General features: G+C 44.3%; 1 protein-coding gene across 2 annotated transcripts; it reads right to left on the bottom strand.

The window, feature by feature from the left end:
* Positions 1-63: 63 nt before the first annotated feature.
* On the bottom strand, positions 64-23,655 carry si:ch211-180f4.1 (uncharacterized protein LOC100144405 homolog). Of its 2 annotated transcripts, none has more exons than XM_064300595.1 (2): positions 23,378-23,655; positions 64-5,293 (listed from the first exon to the last, which is right to left on the bottom strand). In XM_064300595.1, exon 2 carries the CDS (start codon positions 5,182-5,184, stop codon positions 2,950-2,952), a length of 2,235 nt encoding a protein of 744 aa, XP_064156665.1. In that variant the 5' UTR covers positions 5,185-5,293; positions 23,378-23,655; the 3' UTR covers positions 64-2,949. The 2 variants fall into 2 exon arrangements, with proteins under 2 accessions (XP_064156665.1, XP_064156666.1); XM_064300596.1 differs by having other exon boundaries at positions 64-5,290.
* Between the last annotated feature and the right edge of the window lie 549 nt (positions 23,656-24,204).

Raw genomic sequence — 24,204 nt, 5'->3', positions numbered from 1 at the left:
TATCTTTGGATACAACAAACGCATTCACAAAAACAACAACTACAACAGCAACGTATTCTAGGATTTGTGATTCTGTTGTTTATTACCATTTCGGAATAATTTACATGTTTCTTACAGCAACAATTCAAGTTATTTCCAACTGAGTTATTTCTATATAAAATATATACTACAGAGACACATATCTTTACAGCATTTTGTATGATTGGTCATTCATTTAATTAAAATACAATAATATGTCTTAAACTTTATAAAAAATACCCTGCTATTCACTGATAAATGGAATCCATAAAGAACAATGTTTCTTCATAATCTTCCACTAGGGGGCGTATTTTGATCTCACAACATTTTTATACATTATTCTCAGGTAATATCTCTAAAACAATGTGCTAAAATCTTTTAAATAAAGAAATTCTGAATATTTACACTTTAAACGTACATATAAATAATTACTCTAAAGTTAACATGAATAATATGTGATCCATGGCGGTGTCCATAAAGTCATGCTGGACTGCTAAATATTGAGCATTTTAATGTAAATATGAAGTAATAAAAAAAAGACTAAATGCAAACTCTCTGCTGGGATTCTGTTCTAAGTACAGTGCATTTCAGTCACAGCATATTTAACCCAGAGCATTTATTTTACTTGTATTCTTTCTTTTAAACTTATTCAAAAGCATACAGATACATATCACCAGTAAATGAAACTGTTACAATTTGTTTTAAATATACATCGCTGTGGCTCCATACAGTCATATTCATTATTATAACACAATATTTATGTAGCTTAAAAATAAAAAATGTAATATGTCTATTATCACAACAAGCATTATTAGGTGTTGATATTCTTCCAGAGATATTGTCAGTGAATACATGCGTTTTTTAGAAAAAATAATAACTTCCTCCGCCAAATACACTTGAGTGCTAACAGGACATTCAGAGTGCTATAATTATTCTGTTTGTAAATGATCTATGTGAAGACTGAAATTAATACATTCTGACATCAAGAGTCACTCCAAACGAATCCATGGTTTATTACAAGAATTTACCCCATACAATACACATTGTAACTGTATCTGTGCAGCAGTCAAAGCACTGGTTTGAGCTCGACTGAGCTTAGTGTGCACCATCTGCACCAACTACCATCTTAATTTAAACATACAACATTCCCTTGACATGTCTAACACAACTGGCAGGGACTAGGTTTAGCATTACTATTAATTATATGTGCAAACAAGTACATCACAACTGCCTCACTCTCTAACCGCAATTTAGCTGTTTGTAATTTTATTTTCTTATTGTTCTTTTTTTTTTTTTTTGGTAATATAAAGACTACAAATCCCACCATGTATTCATGAAAATGTAAGGTATCCATAGAAAAATTTGATGATTAGGGTCACCAAATTCTCAAACTCTAATAATCGATATACTAAATACGTTTCACAAATATTTGGCAGGACTCCAGGAAAAACATTAACAGGTCTGGCTTAAAACCTATTTAAGGTTTCTCTTGTCTTGGATGTATGGCCAAAATGGGCAAACAATGGATATGACAGACTTCAAGTATCCATTCACGAATATGCATGTAAGCTTTATTTGTAAATAATTGCTGAACATACAAATCACCGCCCACTCCATCCAAATGTCGCTGATCTACCAGTTTGGCTCCTGCAACTCCACTGAGTGGACTCCACTGGCTACCAGGTGTAAATGTAGCCCAAATCCATTAAAAATGGCCATACAATGTTCCTTAAACAGTTCAGAGTGAGAATCAGAATCAGGAACAGAATCAGGACCAGAATCAGGATCAGAATCAGAATCAGAATCAGAATCAGAATGGAGATCAGAATCAGAATCAGTACATCCTTTGGCCCTCATCCCTCTCCACATTCCTGGCTGCTAACTCAACTCCTCTGAAGCCATTTGGCTATTTTCCCCCTCCTCCCCCCTACTACCACTGCCCCATACTCCCCTCAGAGTTGTAAAATAACTTTGGCCTCATCTCAAAATACTCACCTTTTCAGAACAGACTTGGAAACCCAACTAATCTGTCACAAATATACCACTATAACTGAATCCACATTTTTCTCAGACAATGGTTCTGCTGACCACAGTCTGACTTCATATTGATTGCTATAGATCACAGTAATGGCTATCTGATATCCGGAAAATTGTTTCCTATGTTTATAGTTGTACAATGTTTATTTTTGCTATCTAGTTTTCTCTAAATTATTCACTCATATGTGCATCAGATCAATAAATAGAAATACACAGATAAGTAAAATATAAAAAATAAATTATACACGGTCACAAATCCACTAATGAAGCCTCGGGAAGCAGCCATTCCCAAAACTGTCACGTGAGCTAATTTTGGCACTCAAATTAACCACTGATTTACATCCAAGCAGAAAAGAAAGCAAAGGGTAACGTCCCATTCCAACCTAAGGTGGAAGGGTTTGGGAAGTTTGTGAGGTAACTGGACAAGCTGGAATTTGGAACCCGGAATGCGCATACACATTCCATACGGGCCTCTCCAGGCATCTAAACCAGGAGACCGGAATGACAAAACATGGTCGTGTATTGAAGATCTTGAAACCTCTCTCGCCTCATTGTTTTACTTATATAAACAATATAATGATATATATTCATCATAAACAGCTTGAATTTTGTGCAGCTCAATTACTCAAGGCTTAGACCATTTTGTACCTGTCACTTCTTAAGACCGCAAAAACATTTATATTCCTGCTAAGTGCAAGAGAAATCAAAGTGTGGGCCTAACAGAAAGAATGTGATATTTACACATTTAAAAATACATCTAACTTTCACCATCACGTTGTTCTGTTATTTTCAGATGGCAAACGAGAGCAAAAAAAAAAAAACATAAAGTCAGATTATACTACAGTTTCGAAAGTCTATTTTTTTTTTCGTGTTTCAACAAACGCCTGCTTCCGACTACCACATGTATGTCTTCGACGTGTCTATCTGTGAGTTCTGGGGATCGACCGGGCCCTCCTTCTCCTTCTCCGCCTCGCTCTCCCACAGGTTGATGAGGGGCGGGTAGAGGTCGTTCAAGGGGATGGACGTGGCGTGCTGCATGTACTTCTTCAGTGAGTGGTGGCAGGACTTCTGCTTCACGCGGCGGCCCATGTAGAAGACCAGCAGGGCCATGATGCAGATGGCGAACAGGGAGCCCATGACGGCCGCCAGGGCCACGTTGGTGGGCTGCGCCACCATCTCCACGGCGAAGCTGGCCTCCTTGGTGGTCACGTTGATGCAGGACCGCTGGACGGGCTGCTCCGAGGCGGACATGGTCAGGCAGACCTGGTACTCCGTGGAGGGCAGCAGGTGCGTCAGGTTGTACTCCTGGACGTCGGCGGGGACGTTGGCCGTGTAGCTGATCTGGGGGTTGTCGATCTTCATGACGGCGCTGGCCCACTTGGGCTGGCCGACCTCGTGGGCGGAGGACGCGGACGGGAAGACCTTCCACTCGAGCACCACCGACTGGGAGTGGATGATCTTGGCCAGAACGACCAAGGCCCCCGTGGAGTTTCCCGAGCCTTCCCCCGCGCCCCGCCCGCCGCCGCCGCGCCAGTCGCTCCTGTCCACGTGAACGGTGACGCTGCGCGTGTCGGCGCCGTCGGCGTTCCACGCCACGCACGTGTAGAGGCCGGCGTCCTCCGCGCCCACGTGGAGGATCTCCAGGGCTCCTTGGTCCTGCAGCCTGTGCTTCTTCTTGGCGCCGCCGCTGTCGTTCAGGGCTGGCGAGACGACCTCTGAGGTGACCTTGTCGCCGGTCGGCGTCACCCAGTAGAACTGAGGGGCGGGGTCCGCCCCGGCCCAGCAGTGCAGGGTCAGGGGCTCCCCCGCCGAGACGTTCAGATGGGGCGGGAAGGTGTGGAGGGAGATGAGGGGAAGGCAGGTGTTGCTGGCGAAATTCCAGCTCGTGGCGACGACCTCCTGGAGCGGGCGGCCAGCCAGGTGGGGCGGGAAGGCACAGAGGGTGGTCTGAGACTCCAGCAGCCTCAGGGTAGACTGGTTCCCCAGCACCGGCCACCAGGTGGAGAGGCAGTCGCACCTGAGTGGGTTGCTATGGAGACTGAGCTCGTCGAGTCTGGGGAAGGAGGCGAAGAGTTCGCGGGGCAGGAGGCTGAGGTCATTGTTGCTGACCAGTAAGGTGCGCAGGGCGCTCACGTCCATGAACGCAGCGCGGTCGATGTAGGACAGGTGAGGGTTGCTGCGAATCTCCAGCTTGGCCATTTCTGGCAGGTTTGCGAATGCTCCCCTCTCCACAGCCACCAGTTCATCCATGTTGTTCAGACTTAGTTCCTCCAAGTGGAGGAAGTCCTGGAAGTCCCCCTCCTGCACTCGACTGATGGGGTTCTTGTTGAGGTCCAAAAACTTGAGGTTGGGCAGTTCGCGAAGGGCGTCCTTGGGCACGGACATCAGCCTGTTGTCGAAGAAGGAGAGGCTCTCAAGGTAGTCAAGGCCCTGAAATGCCCCTGGAGGAACCTCCTTGAGCCCCATGCCAGCCAGCACCAGGCTATGCAACTTAGAGAGGGGATGGAAGTTCATGTCCTGCAAGCCCAGAATGGGGTTCTCCCCAATCATTAGGATCTCAAGGTTGGGGAGGGATTCAAACCAATGACTGTCTATGGCCACCAGCTTGTTGGAGTTAAGATGAAGCCTCAGCAGGTTACTTAAGCCTGAGAAGGCCTTCGGGCCGATGGAAGAGATCTGGTTGTGGTTGATGTACAGTTCCTCAAGGTTGGCTAGGTCCTTCAGGCAGAAATCGGGAAGCTCCTTCACCTGGTTCTCCTCCAGGTAGAGGGTGATGAGCTGGGTGAAGTTATTGAGTCCAATGTCCCGGATCTGCGTGAAGTGGTTCTGGGAGAGGTCCAGCTCCGTGAGGTTGACCAGACTCTGGAGCTCCACGGTGACGTGGGAGATGTTATTACTCTGGAGAAGCAGCACCTGAGTGTCGCCTGAGATATTCGGGGGTACCCTGCTCAGATGCAGCTCGTTGCAGTCCACGGTCCTGGCCTGATGATACACGGACTGAGGGGTGTACCACGGACGAGTTTCGCACACGCACTGCGCCGGGCAGGAGGAGCCGGCCAATGAGCAGTGACACAGCACCAACAGGAGGCCACAAGACTGCAACAGCGCGCAAAGGATTGTTCTCTCCATTGCTTTTTTTTTTACGATTGTGCAGCAACCCCGGTGAAGCTTAGACCTTGGAACGTTGAAGGATGGACAGGGCAGGGTGGATCACAGTGATTCCTGCACCAGATTTCTGCTGAAGAAAAAAGGAAGACATCATTAGTACACCGCAGAACCGATTATTAACCACAAACTGATATTTCGCATAAATATTACACAATCTCATTTCATCCCATTTCAAATGAATCCAAACATTAATAATTAAATATACAGGAGAATAGCAGGGGCCATAGTCATTATTCCTTTAATAGAAGGGACCATAGTCATTATTAGGAAAATAGTCATATTCCTCTATAGACAGAAGTAGGGCATCTCGTTTTTATTTAGTGATTTTCATTTAGTTGCTACACTTCATTCCGCAGTTAAAATAGTCACTGCAACTTTTAAAAGCTATGGACTCTTAAACCAAGAGACATATCGATTGTGGGCATTTTTAAAAAATCCTCGAGTAATTATTTATTTATACATACATTGTCCACTCTAACAAATGCAAACGTGAACATATTTGTTTATTGTCCGAGCTCTGCTCCGGCACGGAAATAAAAGCACGGACAGAATGAAAAAATCCCTGTAACGGCAGAACGAGAACACTTCTCGGAAGATGAATAGGGTGATGAATAATGACTGCTGTGATATCAAGCTTAATGCTCCCATGAATTACTGCCGCAGAGGAAAATGAGTTGCCATTGGACATACGCTGTGTATAAAACACCAGAGAGCCGCGACGGTAAAGCACAAACAGCCGTAGGAGAAAACCCAGGCCGTAAAAATGATGCAGAGCTTTCGCGGCGCGATAAATCTACCAAAGCTGTGAAAACATCGCAGGACCAAAGACAGCAAACTGTCTCCCTCCTCGCCTCAGCCGAGACTTCATAAGGCACTTCTGTTCGGTTATAGCCCAGGAAGTACAACGTTTATGATCCCCCCCCCCCACCCCACCCCACCCACCAAGAGAAGGCAAGGTTAACGAAAGGGGGTCGTCATGGCAATTGGCAAAATTCTAATGGCGGCCATTTCCTCAGTTCCTGTTAATTAACGTAATTTTAATTGATCTACATCTTCCAGCACGCATCTCCGTTGAAGCTCACCCCCCCCCATACCCATACCCAGCACCGCCCCCCCAACCACCCCTCCCCCCTTCGTTTCCTGCGTTGCCACAACGTTCCTTTCCCGCTTTCGCTCGCGGCAGACGCCGGATAATGAGCCCAGGGTTTCCAGGGTGGGTGTGGAAAGCCGGTGGGAGGCCGGCGACAGATAACAGGCATCGCCGCACACCGAATCACCGGCGGCCTAAACTGTTGCCTCCGCAGCTGGGCTCTGCTTTTGTTTTTCTGGAACAGCCCAGGGTAAGGCAATCCCGCGCCTAATGAAGAGCGAGCCAACCGTTTCACCGATTTACTGACAGAGAATTTACGCGTTTGTCGAGACTTTGCGTGGGATCCTCCAGCGCCCCCACCTATTGCCAAGTGGGCCGTCTTCCGAGTACAAAACACTGCGTTTACTGTATCTTGTACTACCCTTTGTTTGGAAACTTTAGCCTGTCAATTTTTATCTTAACAAGACCAACTGAAATCTGCTTCAGTCAATAAATTTATCACCGACTATAAAACCTCGCTCTCCTGAAGGCCTCTCCTGGTGGGTGTACTGATACTGTATCCTCCACTGCCCGGCCCTACTGAAATGTGTCAGGAATGCAGCTGATTCACCAGCACGTCAGCAAAAATCACAGCAAAAGAGGCCGACTGATGGAAGCAAACAGGCAACAGGTACAACCAGACAGCCGCAATAAAAACTGGCCCTTAATGGACACCGTACAGCTGGGTGCTGCAGAAAAACAAGGAACATTTACATTACAGGCATTTAGCAGACGCTCTTATCCAGAGCGACTTACACAACTTTCACATAGCATTTTACATTGTATCCATTTATACAGCTGGATATATACTGAAGCAATTCCGGTCAAGCACCTTGCTCAAGGGTACAACGGAAGTGTCCCACCCGGGAATCGAACCTGCGACCTTTCAGTTACGAGCCCAGTTCCTTACCCACTGTGCTACACTCCGTGTTTGAATAAACCGTTTGAGTACAAACAGTACGCACTGTGCTCAAGCGGGTCACAATACACACCTCCGCCACCTACGATTTTGAATAAGATAAGATAAGAGCTGTTTGGGTTCACGGAAAGACTAAACAGGTTGAGCAAGAGAGTCGGAGTCTCGGCCATCAGAGATACGAGATCAAAGCTTCGCTTGTCGCGCCCGGCGTCCTTAGCTTCCGCTCACATTTATCATGCCAAGTTTCACCGCGTTTATTCAAAGTTACATCACCGCGAAGGAGCTTTGTGCATTTTGGCATGGCGCCTACTTAAGTGTGTACACCCTTTTTTAAGGACACAAGGACAGAGGACTCTATGATGTAATATCCTGTAATTCCTCGAGCCACCAAATGGCTGGCACTGGCACATGCCGTCTTCAGCGTAGGAAAAAATGTCTTTAAAGTTTTGCGGCACAGGGGGTCCGATCTATCTGTATAATCAAAATAGCTCTTCTGAATTAAGCAATAAATGTTAAACTAGCCTGTTGGCAGGGCTATAACTACCATTGAGGACACTGAGGTCGTGTCCTCTGTATATTTTTTATGTCCATTTCTAAAGCCTCTATTTAATTTCATTTTTAGTGAGAGCATCACTTGTAATTCATTTAGCAGGGGAATGAACGGTCTTTAATGTTCTATCAAAATTAAGCATAATTTAGAGGCGTGCTGCATTTACACCCTAAAATGCCTCAATTAAATGACTAAATTAAAAGGGAAAAAATAGCGTACCCCACCCCACCCCAACCCAGCTGAGTCTCTTAACCTTTTTAAGGACCTGGTAATGCCCATGTCTAAGTGTTCCCATGTATTAATATATTTAAACTGGGATGTAAATCGAATTTACGCTCCTTTAATAGATGTGCACTAAACCATTCCAGGAAGTTTCAGGGAGGCCGTGACAATTCCCCCCCCCCAACCCCCATCAATGTTGTTCCTCAATCAGTCTGCCCAAAATAATTATTCTCCCCATGTGCATAAACGCATGTGTATGATGCAGAAGACTGCAGAATCACTGCACATGCACAGGAATGCAGAATCACTGCAGAATCAATGCACATACAGAAGATTGCAGAATCACTGTAGAATCATTGCGCATGCAGAACATTGCAGGATCACTGCCCATGCAGAAGATTACAGAATCACTGCACATGCACAGGAATGCAGAATTACTGCAGAATCAATGCACATTCAGAGGATTGCAGAATCACTGCAGAATCACTGCACATGCAGAACATTGCAGAATCACTGCACATGCAGAAGACTGCAGAATCACTGCACATGCAGAAAATTGCAGAAGCTTGCAGAATCACTGCGCATGCAGAAGCTTGCAGAATCACTTCAGAATCACTGCGCATGCAGAAGATTGCAGAATCACTGCAGAATCACTGCACATGCAGAATCACTGCACATGCAGAATCACTGCAGAATCACTGCGCATGCAGAAGACTGCAGCATCACTGTGCCGGCACGTCGTCCCCGCATCCCCGCACCGAATTTAATCTGCGCAGCGTTCCGAAGCGCTCACATGACGAATCCCGCGACGAAGCCGAGCCGGTACACCGCGAGGCGCGCGGAGCGTGCAGAGCTCCGACACCCCGAGCGCTCGCCAGAGAGGGGAGAGAAACGAAAACGAACTCGAAAAGGCGGGAATAATTACCCCCGTCTCCTTTCAAGCTCCGTACACAAATTGAGTCCCCGGGGAGCCGCACCAGAGCGAGGGGGAAGCCGCGAGCGGCAGAACGGGGGCTGCCTGGAGCGCCGGGGGGAGTGCCGGGGCGCGGGGAGCTGCCTTTAAGGCCTGCCGGGCTAGCACGCAGCGGAGCACCTGCCCTGCTCTGCCCTGCTCCTGCTCTGCCCTGCCCTGCCCTGCCCTGCCCTGCTCTGCCCTGCCCTGCTCTGCTCTGCCTGCATCTGCCATGCCTCTTCAAAGCGCCTGCCTGCTCTGCCGCTGCTCCCGTGTCGCTCTGCCCGCACATGCCTGCCAGTCCCCCCCCCCCGCCCCCCCGCCCTCTCTCCCGCCCATCGCCCGCGAGACCAGATTTCCGCAGCAGTTACGCGCCCCACCCCCACGCCCCCCCCGCCCCCTCCCCCGAGCCACGCCCTCGCTTCGCGTTCAGTTAGGCCCCCGGCCTGCCCGGTAAGTGTGACAGTGCCCACCACGCCTGTCCGATCACATTAGAGAGCGGGCGGCCTGCTCAGGACCTAACCCCTGCAGGCCCCCCCGCCCCCCCCCCTCTCCGCGCAGGAAATGGGGCCACCTTGCCACGGCGCCATGGCAACCTGAGAGGAAGTGGTTGCGGCGGGACCCCAGCCTTCCCCCAGGCAACCATCGGCGACGAGGCATCCTCTGGGGTCGCCTGGGCCCCCCCGCCCCCCGCCCCCCACCCCCCCCCCCCCCGTACTCACGCGCGGGACCGCGGGGTGGAAAACAGCAGGAAAGTGCAGCTGGATCACAGGGAGCAGAGAGCCACTCCAGAGGAGCGCGCAGTCAAAATCAGCTAAATAATTTACACACGGAAATCAAAAGAGGTGACCGAAATAGAACAAGAAAAAAAAAAAAGTTATGGGGACTCTGATAAAATACTCCATGCGGCACGATTCAGTTTAAAAATGTAAATATACGTACAAAATGTAAACACACATAGGCACACATATGCATGTGCACATATGTGTACATACCGTGTTTGTGTGTGTGTGTGTGTGTGCGTGTGCGTGTGAGTGGGAGAGGGGAGTATAAAGAAATTCTACATTAAACCATAAAATATTAAGAGAAACTATATTAAATAAATATTTTTTTGAAGAAAGAAAGTTCCTCTTGTAGATAAATATTTCAAGCACTGATACCCTAAGGAAAATAAAATCTTAATCTGATCTTTCCTAATGTCTTTTTAAAATTCAATTACTCCAAATCAAAGTATTACACAGTGCTCTGTACACTTAACATAAACTCATTATAGATTCCGATATATGCAAGCACTGCAGCAACATGTAAGGCTACTTTCAAACTCTAACCTTGCCTAATTATGAAATAGCTATTAACATTTTGGTCTCTGTACCTTACTAACATCTAAACAACGATTATCAAATTCATAATCATATTTTTAGAACTGCCATTATACTCGCCTTTAACCTCAGAAAGGATCAGGTTTCACCTAGACCAGTGTAAAAAACACTCTCTTGTAGACTTCTAGACTAAGTATGTACACTTACTTGAGTACTGTTCCCCATACTCTAAATCCTACTGATACGAGTTGTTCAGATTCAATAAGGCAAAATAGTTAAAAATTATATTACTAACTTGTTATTTTCCAGAAAGTTTTTGTGGATCGCTCATATGATACATTTCATTTTTTTAAGAATGCATGCATCTGAATCCAGTATAATTCCATCCAAATTATTTGCTTGTTTACAAGTTTAATTAATGGCCATTCCTATTGTTAATTTCTATAGATGCGTGCGTACGTTCTGATACGTGTATATGGATATTTGTACATGTATAAAGTAATATTTCTCTATAAATTCAAATGTAGTTTCCCGATTTGTAAATTTTCTATTTTACATAGTATGTTTTTGTTCTCTTCCTTTCTGGCACACAGTCTCTGTATTTTAAGTTATTTTGTCAGCTTTAATATACAAATTTGTTATTCGATCAAACTGAATATTTTATTTTAACCACCGAAACTGAAAAAAAAAAATGTGTTTACTAGCTTTCTCTCCGATGAAACACACTAAGATATTGCCCCCGAATTTTGCTGGCTATAAATAATTCTATCTGAGCTTTTGAGTGCTTCAAGAGCTACTCCTCCATTACAAAAATAATAGACGGCAAATGTCTCTCCTCATTACGGATATCGAAATCAGAAGCACTCAGCCCGGACGAGCACCCCTCGCGTCACAATCTTTCGGGCTCAGCGATGGAAAGTCTATTTTCTGAGAACCCTAAGGAGCCGAAAAATAAATAAATAAAAAAACGAGAGCATTACCCTGTTTCTGACTTTGCTGTTCCAAAAACGTTGACGACAACAGAGTGAATGCATATAATGTACTATTTACACATTTTTAACCACATCCTGAATGGATGAGACTGAGAGGCACAGAGCCTCAATCCGTTTTTTTTTTTGGATGGATTGTTCACAAACAAGCTGACAGAAGCAATAATTGTATTCTGAGACAGAAAGCACCGTTGTTGTTGTTTTTTCTGCAACCGCGAAGCCACGTGCGGGGATCATTACCGTAAGAATGTATGACTAAGACCAAAAGCGCCGTTCGAACAACCATGAAATCACGCGCAAGATCGGAACAGGAAAACAGAGCGGCTCAAAGGACTTCGCGAGTCACACATTCAGCAGTTAGAGACACACACACACTCGCCCTGACACGGGCTACAGGACCTAGCGCTGTCAGCTGATGTGATGGGGAAGGGGAGCTATCCTCAGGGATCAGAACAGGCCTAGCAGAAGAAAAAAAATGTTAGCAATAAACATCGGCCTCAATTAAGGGACGCTGCAATCTGCTTCCCGGAGGTATGTCAATAACAACCGGCGGATATGAACACGTATAAGGTAATCCGACCTGGAGTGACACCGCTAGCCACAGAATCTCTAGGCCTCGTTTTGCTTTCTGCCACAGTTGAGATTTTTCAAACAATTAGCTACAATAATGAACATCGGTTTAATGTATATGGCTGTCACACACTAAAATCAGAAGCATTAAATGTCTCACAATAAACTAAACTCTGGTGACATTTTAAGTGCTTTTTTAATTGTGCCAATTGCTTTCTTTTTGTCTCCATGAATCAATCAATAAATTGGTCTACAGAGATTTGGTCGTGAGTGCCAATTTGAAAGCCGTTCCCTGTGTTGGTTCACACTGGAACCACACATCGGCGCATGCGGACACACACGTACATTTCTGTCCGGATAAGCGTTGACACTCAACCCAAATTTCTAAGTCCCTGATTGGCTGATCAGCACAGGCAACCACTGCATAAAAATAAGTGCATGTAAATGCAGCCTCAGAAAATCCAAGCAGTTCTAACTCTGCGCTATCTGACCGGTTAAAGATTTCACTGCACTGTAGCCTTGCGGCTAAGCCATGCCATAATCCTCACATTTATCTAAATAGCCACATGGTTCACCTTCTCCCCGCGTAAACCGTAATCTTCAACCCCACTCTTTTGTCACTAATTATCCGGAGCGCTATATAAGAACAGCTGTGAACTCATGCTGCCTTTTGAATGTCTTTGTCTCCATTCCCTGCCACCGGGGAATGCCGTTTTTTTCATTTTTTTTTGTGTTTGAGATAGCCTGACAGGGAGAGTGCCCTGGAAAAAGAGATTCCCAGAAAGGCCCCTTTGCCAGGCTGAGAACACTCGCATCCACTTCCTGTGCGTGCGCGCGTCCATGTCAGAAAGAGTTCCCGTCTGAAAGTGACAGAATCTCTCTCCGCCAAGGTCAGACTCTTCCGTCGTGACCCAATGAGATCTCGCCCTCGTGCGCTCAGTCGACGCTGACTGTCGACAGTGCTCAGTGGAAGGTGCTCTCCGCTCACCCTTCTCACTATCCGTTCCTCTGATCTTGCGGATTGTTGAAAGAAACACCTAAGTAACTGCCAAACCTCTCTTCTTGGCGAGCTGCATCAGTCCGGTGAGACCACAGATACGAGATTTAATCCACCACACGGCTGAGAAGGCTCATTCAGAAATGTAAGTCAATCCACACAAGGCCAGCTTTTTTTTTTTGACTCACAGATAGAGCTGAATTTATCTTCTTTCTTTCTTTTTTTTTTTTTAGCCAAGCATTTCACAGGTCCTTCTTTTGATTGGCAGGTCTCGGCCTGCCCGCCGGTCCCCCCACCTGACACACCCCGATCCCACTTTGTCACCACGTTCAGTAACCCTAGCAACCGAAGGTCCCAATTCTCATGACATCAACAAAGATCTTTCAGTCTCCTTTCCTTTTTTTTTTGTCTTTGTCACTCTCCTCTCTTTATCTTTATCACTCCCCCTCCCTCTCTTTCTCTCTCTCTCTCTCTCTCCTTCTCTCTCTCTCTCTCTCTCTCTCTCTCTCCCTCTCTCTCTCTACTGCAATCAAAGATATTACCACGCATTTTGTTTCAGCATGTATGCAGAGAGCGCTGATGCGGTTTCTATTTCTGCCTCTCCCTGGCTCTCTCCCTCGGGGCGCGGTGTTGATGCCGCTGTCTATTTTATGCCTTTGAGCGCGCAGCCTTCAAAGTGCTCACAGACTCCGACAGCGCACTTCAACTAGCGCCCCATCGCTTTACAACCGAGCTAGCAGGCCGCACCGTTTAGCCCTCGGTCATCGTACGGGGGACCAAGCATCTCGATTTTTTTTTCTACCGCTGGAACAGAATGCATTTGCATTTTTTTTGGCCATTAGACTTGCCGACTGGTATTGTTGCTAGAGGGATGATTATCGGTTAGATTTTGCTAATACTGATGCTAAAATGGTACTTTGAAAATGGGGCCAGTGCCTACACGGTGCCTGAACCCATTTCTTCTTTAAAATAAAGTGCAAACAACAACCTTAAAGAAAGTCCATTTAATTGCCAAACTTATATGTGCGATTTACACCCTTTCGCCTTTCGGCATTTTGACCGAGTTTAACGTCAGCTAACGTGCTAGCGTGCTAGCGGTACTAACGGCTGCTGTCACTGAGTCGACAGAGCGAGTGTATCATCGGAAATAATTCCACAATTTCCCATGCATTATTACATTTTTTTCCTCTGAAGAGTCTGCAGAGTGAGGAGCATCAGCACGTGTAAACACAGAAATGGAGCAAAACTCATCCTTGTTCATACGGTGAGTCACACAACACAAGCCTCCAAGAGCATTACGTTAACATTAGCATCTGGCGGTGTTGTTCTCGAGCATACTCACTTAATCTACTGTTGCAGCGCTGACAACTCCGCAGGTCTAACAGGTTGGGGGAAACCTAATCTATTTCAGAAGAATGAAAAGAGATTGGGTCGGACATCTTAGACACGCCCTTTCAGTGAATAATATGCAGATGGGCTCTGACTCCGTGATTAAATTACTGACCCACATGTGGCACGCGGAAGGCTTAAGCAAGCCGAATGCATAAAGACACGTACTAAAACCAGTAATATTAATAAACGTTTCCTTTGCACACAGATGCACTGTATCAAGTACAATGTCACATATGCAATGTAAAACATTAAAGCCAAATTAGCACATGATAGTAGCAACAGGAAGAAAAAAAGAAAACACTGGCACATATTAAATACAGAGAGCTTCAACAGCTGTTGGGTGAATTTATTTAATAAAGAGTTAAGCTAGTCCACTCCCCTGACAAGGCAAAGCACTCCACGGAGTTTGTGTTTTCATTTACAGGAGATTACACAGCCAGATGTTCAAACTACCTCAGAAAAGTTCTGTTGCTAATGCTGTACCTTAAAGCAATCCTAAATCATGCTTAACTTATTCAGACGTTGGCATTCACGTTTCACATAGTTATTATTATTTGCCCTTTGTATCCTTAAACAAACAAAATCTAAAGGCCACATTCTATACAACTGCCATGCACACAGTGCTTGAACACTGATAGGTTTTTTTGTCAATTATTAAACCAGATTTTGTTATGCATGCAGAATTACAAATGCCTGTTATTACGCAGGTACAAAAAATTTAGCTACACTGAGTAAACTTCAAGTGCTATGCAGTAAGACTAACATGCTCAACCCTTTAAGATGTAAGATAACAAATATGTGATTAGAATGTTCTCAACTAAACATTCTAATGCTGATGTCACAATCACTACTGGTAACCAAAACAAAGGGTATTCAAATCTCTTTGACCAAAAGCAATGAAGTTCTAGAACACTGACTTAAGTAAGTAATGGTAAGTGCAGGGAATATATACTGCTAGTGCTGTGACCTCACAGCACGTAGGTACCCAGTTCAAATCCCAACCGAGGGCCTTTCTGTGTGGAGTCTGCATGTCCTCCCTGTGTCCGGGCGTATTTGCTCCTGGTACTCCGATTCCCTCCCACTGTCCATACCCCCATTCATGCCTCACGATCAGTCAAAATTGCCCTTGGGGTATGAATGTGCGAGTGAATGGTGTGTGGGCCTCTGCAATGAATGGGTGTATACGTGCCTTTCACCCAGGGTATGCTGGGATAGACTCCGACCCCCACCACCCCCCGAGCCTGAACAGGACTAATCGGTTTAGAAAATGGATGGATGAGCATTGTGTGAACCAACTGATCTGGCCAATCAAAAGCTCACAGTGGACTAGTAGTGCAGCACCATACGTATATCAATGCCTGACAATGATATTTCCCTTACAGAAATGTTTTTAATCCAGCCCAGAGGATATTACATTTGCCTCGATACCTCTAAATATCAGCGCATCATTATTTGGTTTGACTACAAGATGGCACGAAACTGTACTCAACTTGTTAGAGCATGTTCTCCCCCCCCCAAGTCCTCAATGGTTTAACATCTCCTGCATCCCACATTTCCCCCACATTTGCAGCCCGTATTGAAGTCGATGAAAAATTCATGGGCGCTTTATTAATTATTAAGCGAGCTGCCGGCAGGTTTTTAATTTTCATCCCTGCCTTTTAGGATGGAACCAGAAGCATCTGTTAATTGGCCTGAGCGGAGAGCTTTGCTCCAGGAGTTTTACGGGACGTCAACACCTTTTGAAACCTTCCCTCCTGTGACTCCCCCCCTTCTTATCGTCAGGGTCACTCTCTTTAGAAATCTGCGTTGATAGATGTTCTTTGACGAAAGCTGTTTTCCTTTCCTTTTTAAAAAAAAATAAAAATAATTCCCAAACACCCCCCGTGGTTTGCCTTCCAAGATGGACCATGCACGGGGATTTCTCATCTGTTTGTTACCAATGCCCAATTGGCTGCCATAAGCATGATCTCTTTCTTCCTGAAAGAGGTGGAAATACACTCAGCTGGCATCGTTTCTCTGACCCCCCTCTTCCAGCACCGAGTCTCAGGCACCCCCCCCCCCCCAAAATGAGTTGCCACCAACATTAGATTGCTTGTCCTCCCATCAGCTAGATTATGCTTCCCTCCCTGCTGTAGACATTATCTTGATGGGTGTCCATCAAGGCACAGTACTTGGGTCATTGTTGTTCTCTGCCTATACACTAGCTCCTTATTGGATGATAAATGTGCAGAGTTAATGATATTACATTTATTTTCTCTGACAACCTCTGACAAAGATTGTGATTGGGCTGGGAAAAAAAAAACATGGCTTCAGCCAGGTCTTACCACGGGGACTTAAAAATAAAAAAATACTTATGATATTAACACTGCAATATAATCATGCATATAATCACTGCCTGCAAAGTGGGAATTAACTTGGTTTCTTTGTTATCTGAGTACTTAATGCAAAGCGTATGACTGCAGTGGCTATTGGTGGAACAAAGCCATACTTAAAATGGAATTCATAAGCAAGAGTTCAGCACAGAAGCACAAGAATAAGCACTTTTTCCTGCAAACACCAGAATTTACATTTCTGAAAACATTTCTCTTGCCCTTTCTATAAATGCAAATTGAAATACCTCCAAGTTATTGAAACGCATTTAAAACAGATGGCTTTCAAACCTACTGGCAGTAAAATTGCAATGAAGTATTCAAGGGCATAGCCTATAAAAGCAATCAAACCTAAAATTATTGCTTCAATAATCGTCATCAACCACTATCACTAGTGTTTGAATATTAATAATAATACTAATAAAAATGGTGTTAAAATATTACAATTATTATTGCTGTTGACTTTCTAAGAACCCATTCCAGGTATTGTAACATTATGAGAAAAGAATAGCAAAAAGCTTCTTTTTTTTTTCAAAATTTCAAAATTATAATCATAAAAGACAGCCCAATTGAGAAACACATAAATGCACCAACCCAGTGCTCCACGTGCAGCAAAAAAAGCCTTTAAAACAATCAAACAACAAAAGGCTTTTAATTACTAAAGCTTGAGCAAGTTGTGACAGCTTTGCTACGTCTATGTGGGTGGTGCACGAAGGTCAAAAGCGACTGAGGATGGACATGAAATAAAGAGGAAGAGCCTGGGCTTGTCAGGCCAGACACTAAAAAAAAAATAAGTTTATGCCAGGCCACTGCTGTAAAGAAGCACGGCACTGAATGGAAGAGGTTTGCAGAGTCAGGCGATATAAAGCCTGAATGGCGAGAACTACTTAATGGAGTGAAAGGAGCCTTCTTTCTCCGAGTCTGAGCCCTAAGTACTGTGTGTAAACACGCTAAATTTCCCTGTACACATGGGACAGGGCAGTCTACGATCAGTTGACAGTGGTAGGTCCACTTTAACTAACTTTAACTAACTATGACTCTGCTCTTCATGTATAACGAGATAGATAGATTAGATAGATTAGATAGATAGATTAGATAGATTAGATAGATAGATAGATAGATAGATAGATAGATAGATAGATAGATAGATTAAAATGAATTAAAAATGCATCACTGCAGGGGAACGACAGATGGATGGATATATAGATAGACAGATAGATAGATAATGGAAGAATGGATAGATAAATAGATATATAGATGGATAGCTGTATGATAGATAGATAGATGGATATATGAATAGACAGAATTAAAATGCACCACTGCAGGAGAATGATAGATAGATAGATAGATAGATAGATAGATAGATAGATCGACAGATATATAAATAGACTGATAGATAGATGGATATATGGATAGATAGATAGATAGACTGATAGATAGATGATATATAGATAGATAGATAGATAGACTGATAGATAGATGATGAATGGATAGATAGATAGATAGACTGATAGATAGATGGATAGATGGATATATGGATAGATAGATAGATAGATGGATAGATGGATATATGGATAGACAGAATTAAAATGCACTACTGCGGGGGAATGAGCCTTGCTCAAGGACATGCCTTACAGCTTGTTCATGTGCATTTGTTCTGGGACATAAAAAGCTCCAACGCACTCTCCTCCCACAGAATCCCTCGCTTTGAATGATAAAATCTCTCAAGTTCACTTATTAGCTCTGCAAATTAAAGCATAAATCTGATCCTCAAGCAAAGTGTGTCAGTGCATTATGCAAAGCAACGACAGCCTTTTTTTTTTTTTTTTTTCAATTTCGTTGCCGGCTTAAATAATAAAAAGACGTGCCTGGTACGCGAGAGAGCGGGTCATTTCTCGCTAAATCACACAATCACACTGCGCCAGCGGCTCAGCTCGGTCAACATATGGTGGGCATTTTTCTCATTGCTGTTGGAAATTATTTGAATTCCTGCAACATTTTGTTTGCACACTGGGCCTAGTCACCTTGAGCACGCCCACTGGACAGTTTAAGGGCCGCCTGCTCTTGCTCAGGCTTTTAAGCTTTGGTAATTCAAAACGTATCAAAAAGCACAAATAGTATCCCAGCCCACCTGTTTATTTTGGCTGAACCATCACACCCAGTTGTGAATCCTAATCTAGGTAGTCCCAGCCCACCTACTGTAGTTATATCCAGGCCCAACTACTGCATATATATATAAACATTTCTGGCGACACTGCTGGATTCAGCACTGTACTGTTAATCCACTGCAGACCCACAGCTGAATCCTGCAGTTATTCCTCAGACTCTGCCCCTTTGCCAGAAATAAACGCGGGAGGCTTTGATTAAGATTAATTTACACATCAGAAGTAATTCGATATACGGCGCGCACCGAGGAGAGGCATGACCGCCGCTCGGGACATGGCGCTAACACAGAGAGCACCATGGGAGACATTCTGTAGACGACGAAGACAAGAATCTGCATTTCGCTTCATTCTGCGCTTGAATTCTGTAATGCAGGATTATCTGTTGCTTAGGCGACACCCGTGTCAAGGGGGGAAATTAAATCAGGAATCAGTTTATTCAGCTGGGGGTGGGGGGGGGGGGCTGGGGGGCTGGGGGGGGGGGTGGTTTGGCCGCAACATTCAAAATAAAGAACCACGAGGGAATCGTAGAGGGGGGATATGGTCTGTCTTTCGGGTGAGACTTCAAACCGAGGTCCTGACTCACTGTGGGTCATTATGGATCCCATGACACTTACTGCAAAGAGTGAAGGGGGGGGGGCTCCCCGGTGTCCTGGCTAAAATTCTCAACCTGCCACCTAATCATCCCCCCCCTCCCCCCCCCAGTTTAATTGGCTAAAAAACCCGCTCTCTCTCTCTCCCTCGCCACCTCCTGCTGATGCGTGGCGAGCGCTTTGGCACAAAATGGCCGCCGCGCATCACCCAGGTGGGTGCTGCACACTGCTGGCGGTTGAGGAGATTTTCCCCTCTTAATTACCGTGAAGAGCACTGAGTGTGAGAAAAGCGTGGTATAAACGCAAGCCATCGTTATTATTATTAGTCCACAAGGTGGTACACAAGGCTTTCTGGTCACGAGCCACACGACTGTATCCATATTCACTAACACGATGATTCACCAAGATCTCCAACATGATGGGAATTCTAATATCTATCTGGGTTTATATAAGTAGGGTTAGTAGATATAATTTTTGGCTATAAAGGCATGTGGCTTCTTAACTACACACAGTGGTGCAGAATGTTGCTTGTAGCCATTTCCTTAGTGTCATCCTTGTCTAGGTGAACATGGGAATTAAAAAGATCATTGAAAATTCAAATTATACACAAATATAGTGAGAACAGAGATTTGGTCTGGCTAACAAAATGGCGGAACAAAATGCAAAAGGAAGATCGGAGAAATTACCATTCCCCACAGTCCCTGGCCTGGTGTAAGGAGCTGCTTTATACATTTTTCTGATTCAGGGCCAGAGTACATTCAAATGTACAAATGGTAAGTGGACGACTGATAAAAATTAAATTATTACCATTCGTGCACTCCAGACGTTAAAGTGTTATTGCACACTTGTGCATCTGAAAATTTGTATTATTTAGCAAGACAATGTTTACAAATAACTGACATGTGAAATTAATAATTACAGTTGGTTCATAAACATTGCTTCAAACAGAGCACTACTTTATTCATAAAGAACAAACATTTCGATCTGGTGACCTTCATCAGCATATACGAACCCAAGGGACAGATTAAATCCAAGAGAAATTAATCACTGTCAATCAAGATTGATCTTCAGATTTAACCTGAAGATTCATCTTAAGATTCAACTCATTATTGATAATACAAAAAAAAAAATATCAACTAGAACTCATTTTTAAAATGTGTTTGCCAACTGGAAATATTTTAATATACTAATATAATCAAATGAAGTTAATTCAAAGTTAATTCAGAAGACCTACAGCAGCATGCATTTAATTGTGCTTAAAGGCTGATGTTTTTCATACTTTCTTCCCAGTAAATTCCACACAAGAGATCTTCATGGGCCAACTGGGACCAGAACACCTGATACCTGACCCATGACCGGATAGGTTCTAGTCCAGAATTTTATCTCACCATTTTAGGTCATGGTCAGACGCACACAACATCTCACATATGCACTAGAAACTTTAATATTATGGGTACGGGTTGATAGACCGAAAGTCTCTAATAGTCCATGCTGTCACTGAAGCTGCTACTTCCTGTGCTCATGCACCCAGGAGGGCGGGTCTTGCACACGGCAATCAACCAATCACTGCGGTGCACGGATGCGCCCGACGAATCAAATCGGGACCGTGCCAGCGCCGACCGTGCCCAGTAGCTCCAAAGGGCAGAACACAATTCAGGGTATTGGGATGGGGGATCTAGCGACCCCTACTGGTCGACAGGATGCACGTTATAAGCCAGCATATGAAAGGTCTTCCTCTGACTCTTCTCTATGTGAGCTTAGCAGTAGCCTGTTATGTGGGGGGAGAAAAGCAGCTTGTGACACCACGTGTTTTGGAGAATGCGTCTACACACTCTCCCGAATCTCCAGTGGGGTTACGGCGACTCTTCAAGTCTTCAATTCTGGTCAGGCCCCCCTGTCACCACTACCCGCACCCTCCTCCCCTCCACCCCCCCCACCAAAAAGGTCTTATGAACTTCTGCTTCTCTTGCTCCATTGCCTGATGCAAAATTTGTGACACTGCCAAATATCGAACCATTGCTTCCAGAATCAAAACTGCATCCTGTCGTGGGGAAACCTAAAGTTCAGTCCCCTGCAGCTTTGACCCTTGACCTTATTGAGAGCGGTGACATTTGTCACTTCCTCAGCCACGACACAGAAATGCACAATCCACAAATTACTGGCCGCATTTAAAATGTGCTGCACAGCACGTAGTGACCACAGTAGAGTCCACGTGTGATGTCCTGTCCTGTACCGCCAGTGGAAGGCTGATCCATGCAGGTGTACTTCCAGGTAAAAAAGACGGCAGTGCCGAGAGGCACATTCCGCACAGTCACTCTACGGCCATAAAACAGAAGACGAACGTCGAGGTGCCTCGGAACGGTCACACGGCGCTCCGTGTAGAACTATCACCCCCCCCCCCCACCCCCCCACCCGCGCTACTTCCACTGAAGTCTGAACACGGGAGGAAACAAATCAGCTTTATCGATCCCCCCGTTTGGAAAGCTGTGTCACGAAAGGTAACCGTGAGGGGGGGAAATGAGGAGGAAGGTGTGGTGTACTGGGCGTACGTACTGTAAACACATGTTTGCACTGTGTCTGCTGTCACTTCAGTCGTCCACATACTATGGAATATGGCACAATATTTTATTACTTATATTTATGAGGGAAAAAAATACTCAGACAATTTTTTGCATCTTGGGCAATGTTGATGCTGTTGCATTCATAAGTTAGAACATATTTTAAAGTATCCTCTTGTCTCAAAGGCACACAACAAACTATGGAGGAAAAATAATTAGAAGATAGCAGTGCCACTCGCAATAAGCAGTCTGTTTTTTTTTTTCCCATTTCAATAAACATTTCGCAACTGACGTTATGAGCGATCAGCCTGAATGCATTCAGCGTTCCAAGTGAGTGGGCACAGTTCACTAAGAAAGAATCCCATCTGTTTACATGCTCCTGTCTTCAACACACAGTCAAGCAATATGTTGCCATGTTACAGAAGTGTGAAGTATAGGAAGACAAAGCCATGTATGAAGTAGCAAAAAAAAAAAAAAAAGATAAAGGCAGTTATCTGAGCCGCTTTGAAAATTACCATTGAAATATAAAAAAATATATATTTTTTAAATTTTTTAAATAAATGCATCCTGGAGCAGCTGTTCAGGCAGATTCTTACACAATGAGATCAGACAACCCTGTGTAGTTAGATATGAATAAAACATGGCAAAGGTTATACATTATTAATGATTTTCTTTCAATTTGGAAGCATGCATTTGTGAATGTTGCCTAATATAACATAACAACAGAACAGAACTGTTGTGTGAAAAAAGTTTTTGGGACTTGACCATGCAATATTTTATCCACCATTTATTTCCTTTTAAAAAATATTTGTCAGATGCTTTTATGGACTGTGCACTTAAGTACATTTTTTCAGTCACCTGACAATGTTTATTCTTCCAGTGCCTTGGATTGTCTACATCATATCTCAAGTAATTTGGTTTTTTTAATTATGTGCAGTACATGGACAACAAGGGAAAGATTTCAGTTGGGAAAGGACTTAAATTCCTCTCACCTGCAAGTCTGCTGTCTTTCCCAATTCCATCTACTACCTAAATTATATTATTATACAGCCTATTTGAAAAAGATGTGGATGGCGATTAGATACATCAGTCCAATTTAACTTGAATTGTAGGACTGTTAAAACAGAATTTCCTAATATAGCTTATTAATCCAACAAAAGTAAAAAATAAATAAATAAAAACCCTGTAAACTTGTGCCAGCACATTAACCTTATGTCCGGGCACACATCATCATACCCACATATATGCACTCCCCCACCCATCCACCCTCCACACACGCACGGATTTGAACAGAGATCGTACCCACCACGCCAGCCGGTCAATAAAAATGCGGAAAACTTGTGGGTGTCTTTACATCTAACTTTAAATACACTAACACGGAAAAAGGTCAGCGCGAACTGGAATCAGTGAGCCGCGTAAAGTAACGCCCTTACCTCCAGCAATATCAGGCGGACTCCAGTTGAGAAGATGCACTTGCGTTGCACTCACTGTAATTTTCAACGTATCCCTGAAAATAATCTTGCCAAAACGAACATAACGTTCGCTCAATGCAACATTTTTTTTCAAATTAAACGGTTTTCGCTATTTAAAAGCTAATTTCTTCTCTTTCACTCCGCATGTGTTTGCCGTTCAACCGCCTCAAACATCTCCCTCGCATCGGCGCATAATAGCCTGTCTCCTTCTGTCTTTCACTGTATTTGAAGGACCGTACGCGCCCTGAAGTACACGCCTCTTACATCCGCGAGATACATTGTCATTAACCAATAATATTGTTAGGCCACGTGGCTCCTCCAATGAAATCGAGGAGGCGGTCGTTCTCTCTCCATAGAATGATGTAATGGTCCAGTTTGGGTTCTATGCTAACACTTACCACACATGCAGCAGTAACGGGATGATTTAATGCTCTGGACTTCTTATTGTCATAGTTGTCTCGGGTGACTCGAGTCATCATTTCTTGCCGATAACTTGGACCTACGTAATACCTTGGCGCAAGCATTCATGTACAGTCGGCAGCATATGCCACCTACATCAAAAATATATTATCTTTACAATTCAATGACAAGAACAACAACAATAATGCTAATAGTAATAATAATTGTAATAATCTTGTGTACTTTGTTTAAAAAAAACATGCCAGTGGCTGTGTTAAATAAACAAACTGACACACTCGGTGCTGCAGATGCTTATTGCTGCTAAAATAATAAATCGGCCGCTGGTTTGAATTCATTTACTGAAAAAGATGAAGAGCTCCATGATTTCC

Source organism: Anguilla rostrata, chromosome 11 (assembly GCF_018555375.3).
Source record: "Anguilla rostrata isolate EN2019 chromosome 11, ASM1855537v3, whole genome shotgun sequence".
Classification (NCBI taxonomy): Eukaryota; Metazoa; Chordata; class Actinopteri; order Anguilliformes; family Anguillidae; genus Anguilla; species Anguilla rostrata.
This window is presented reverse-complemented; position numbering and strand designations above follow the sequence as displayed.

Bases quoted from the DNA above. Each gene is read 5' to 3' on its own strand.
- si:ch211-180f4.1 (XM_064300595.1), bottom strand. From the start codon at position 5,184: ATGGAGAGAACAATCCTTTGCGCGCTGTTGCAGTCTTGTGGCCTCCTG.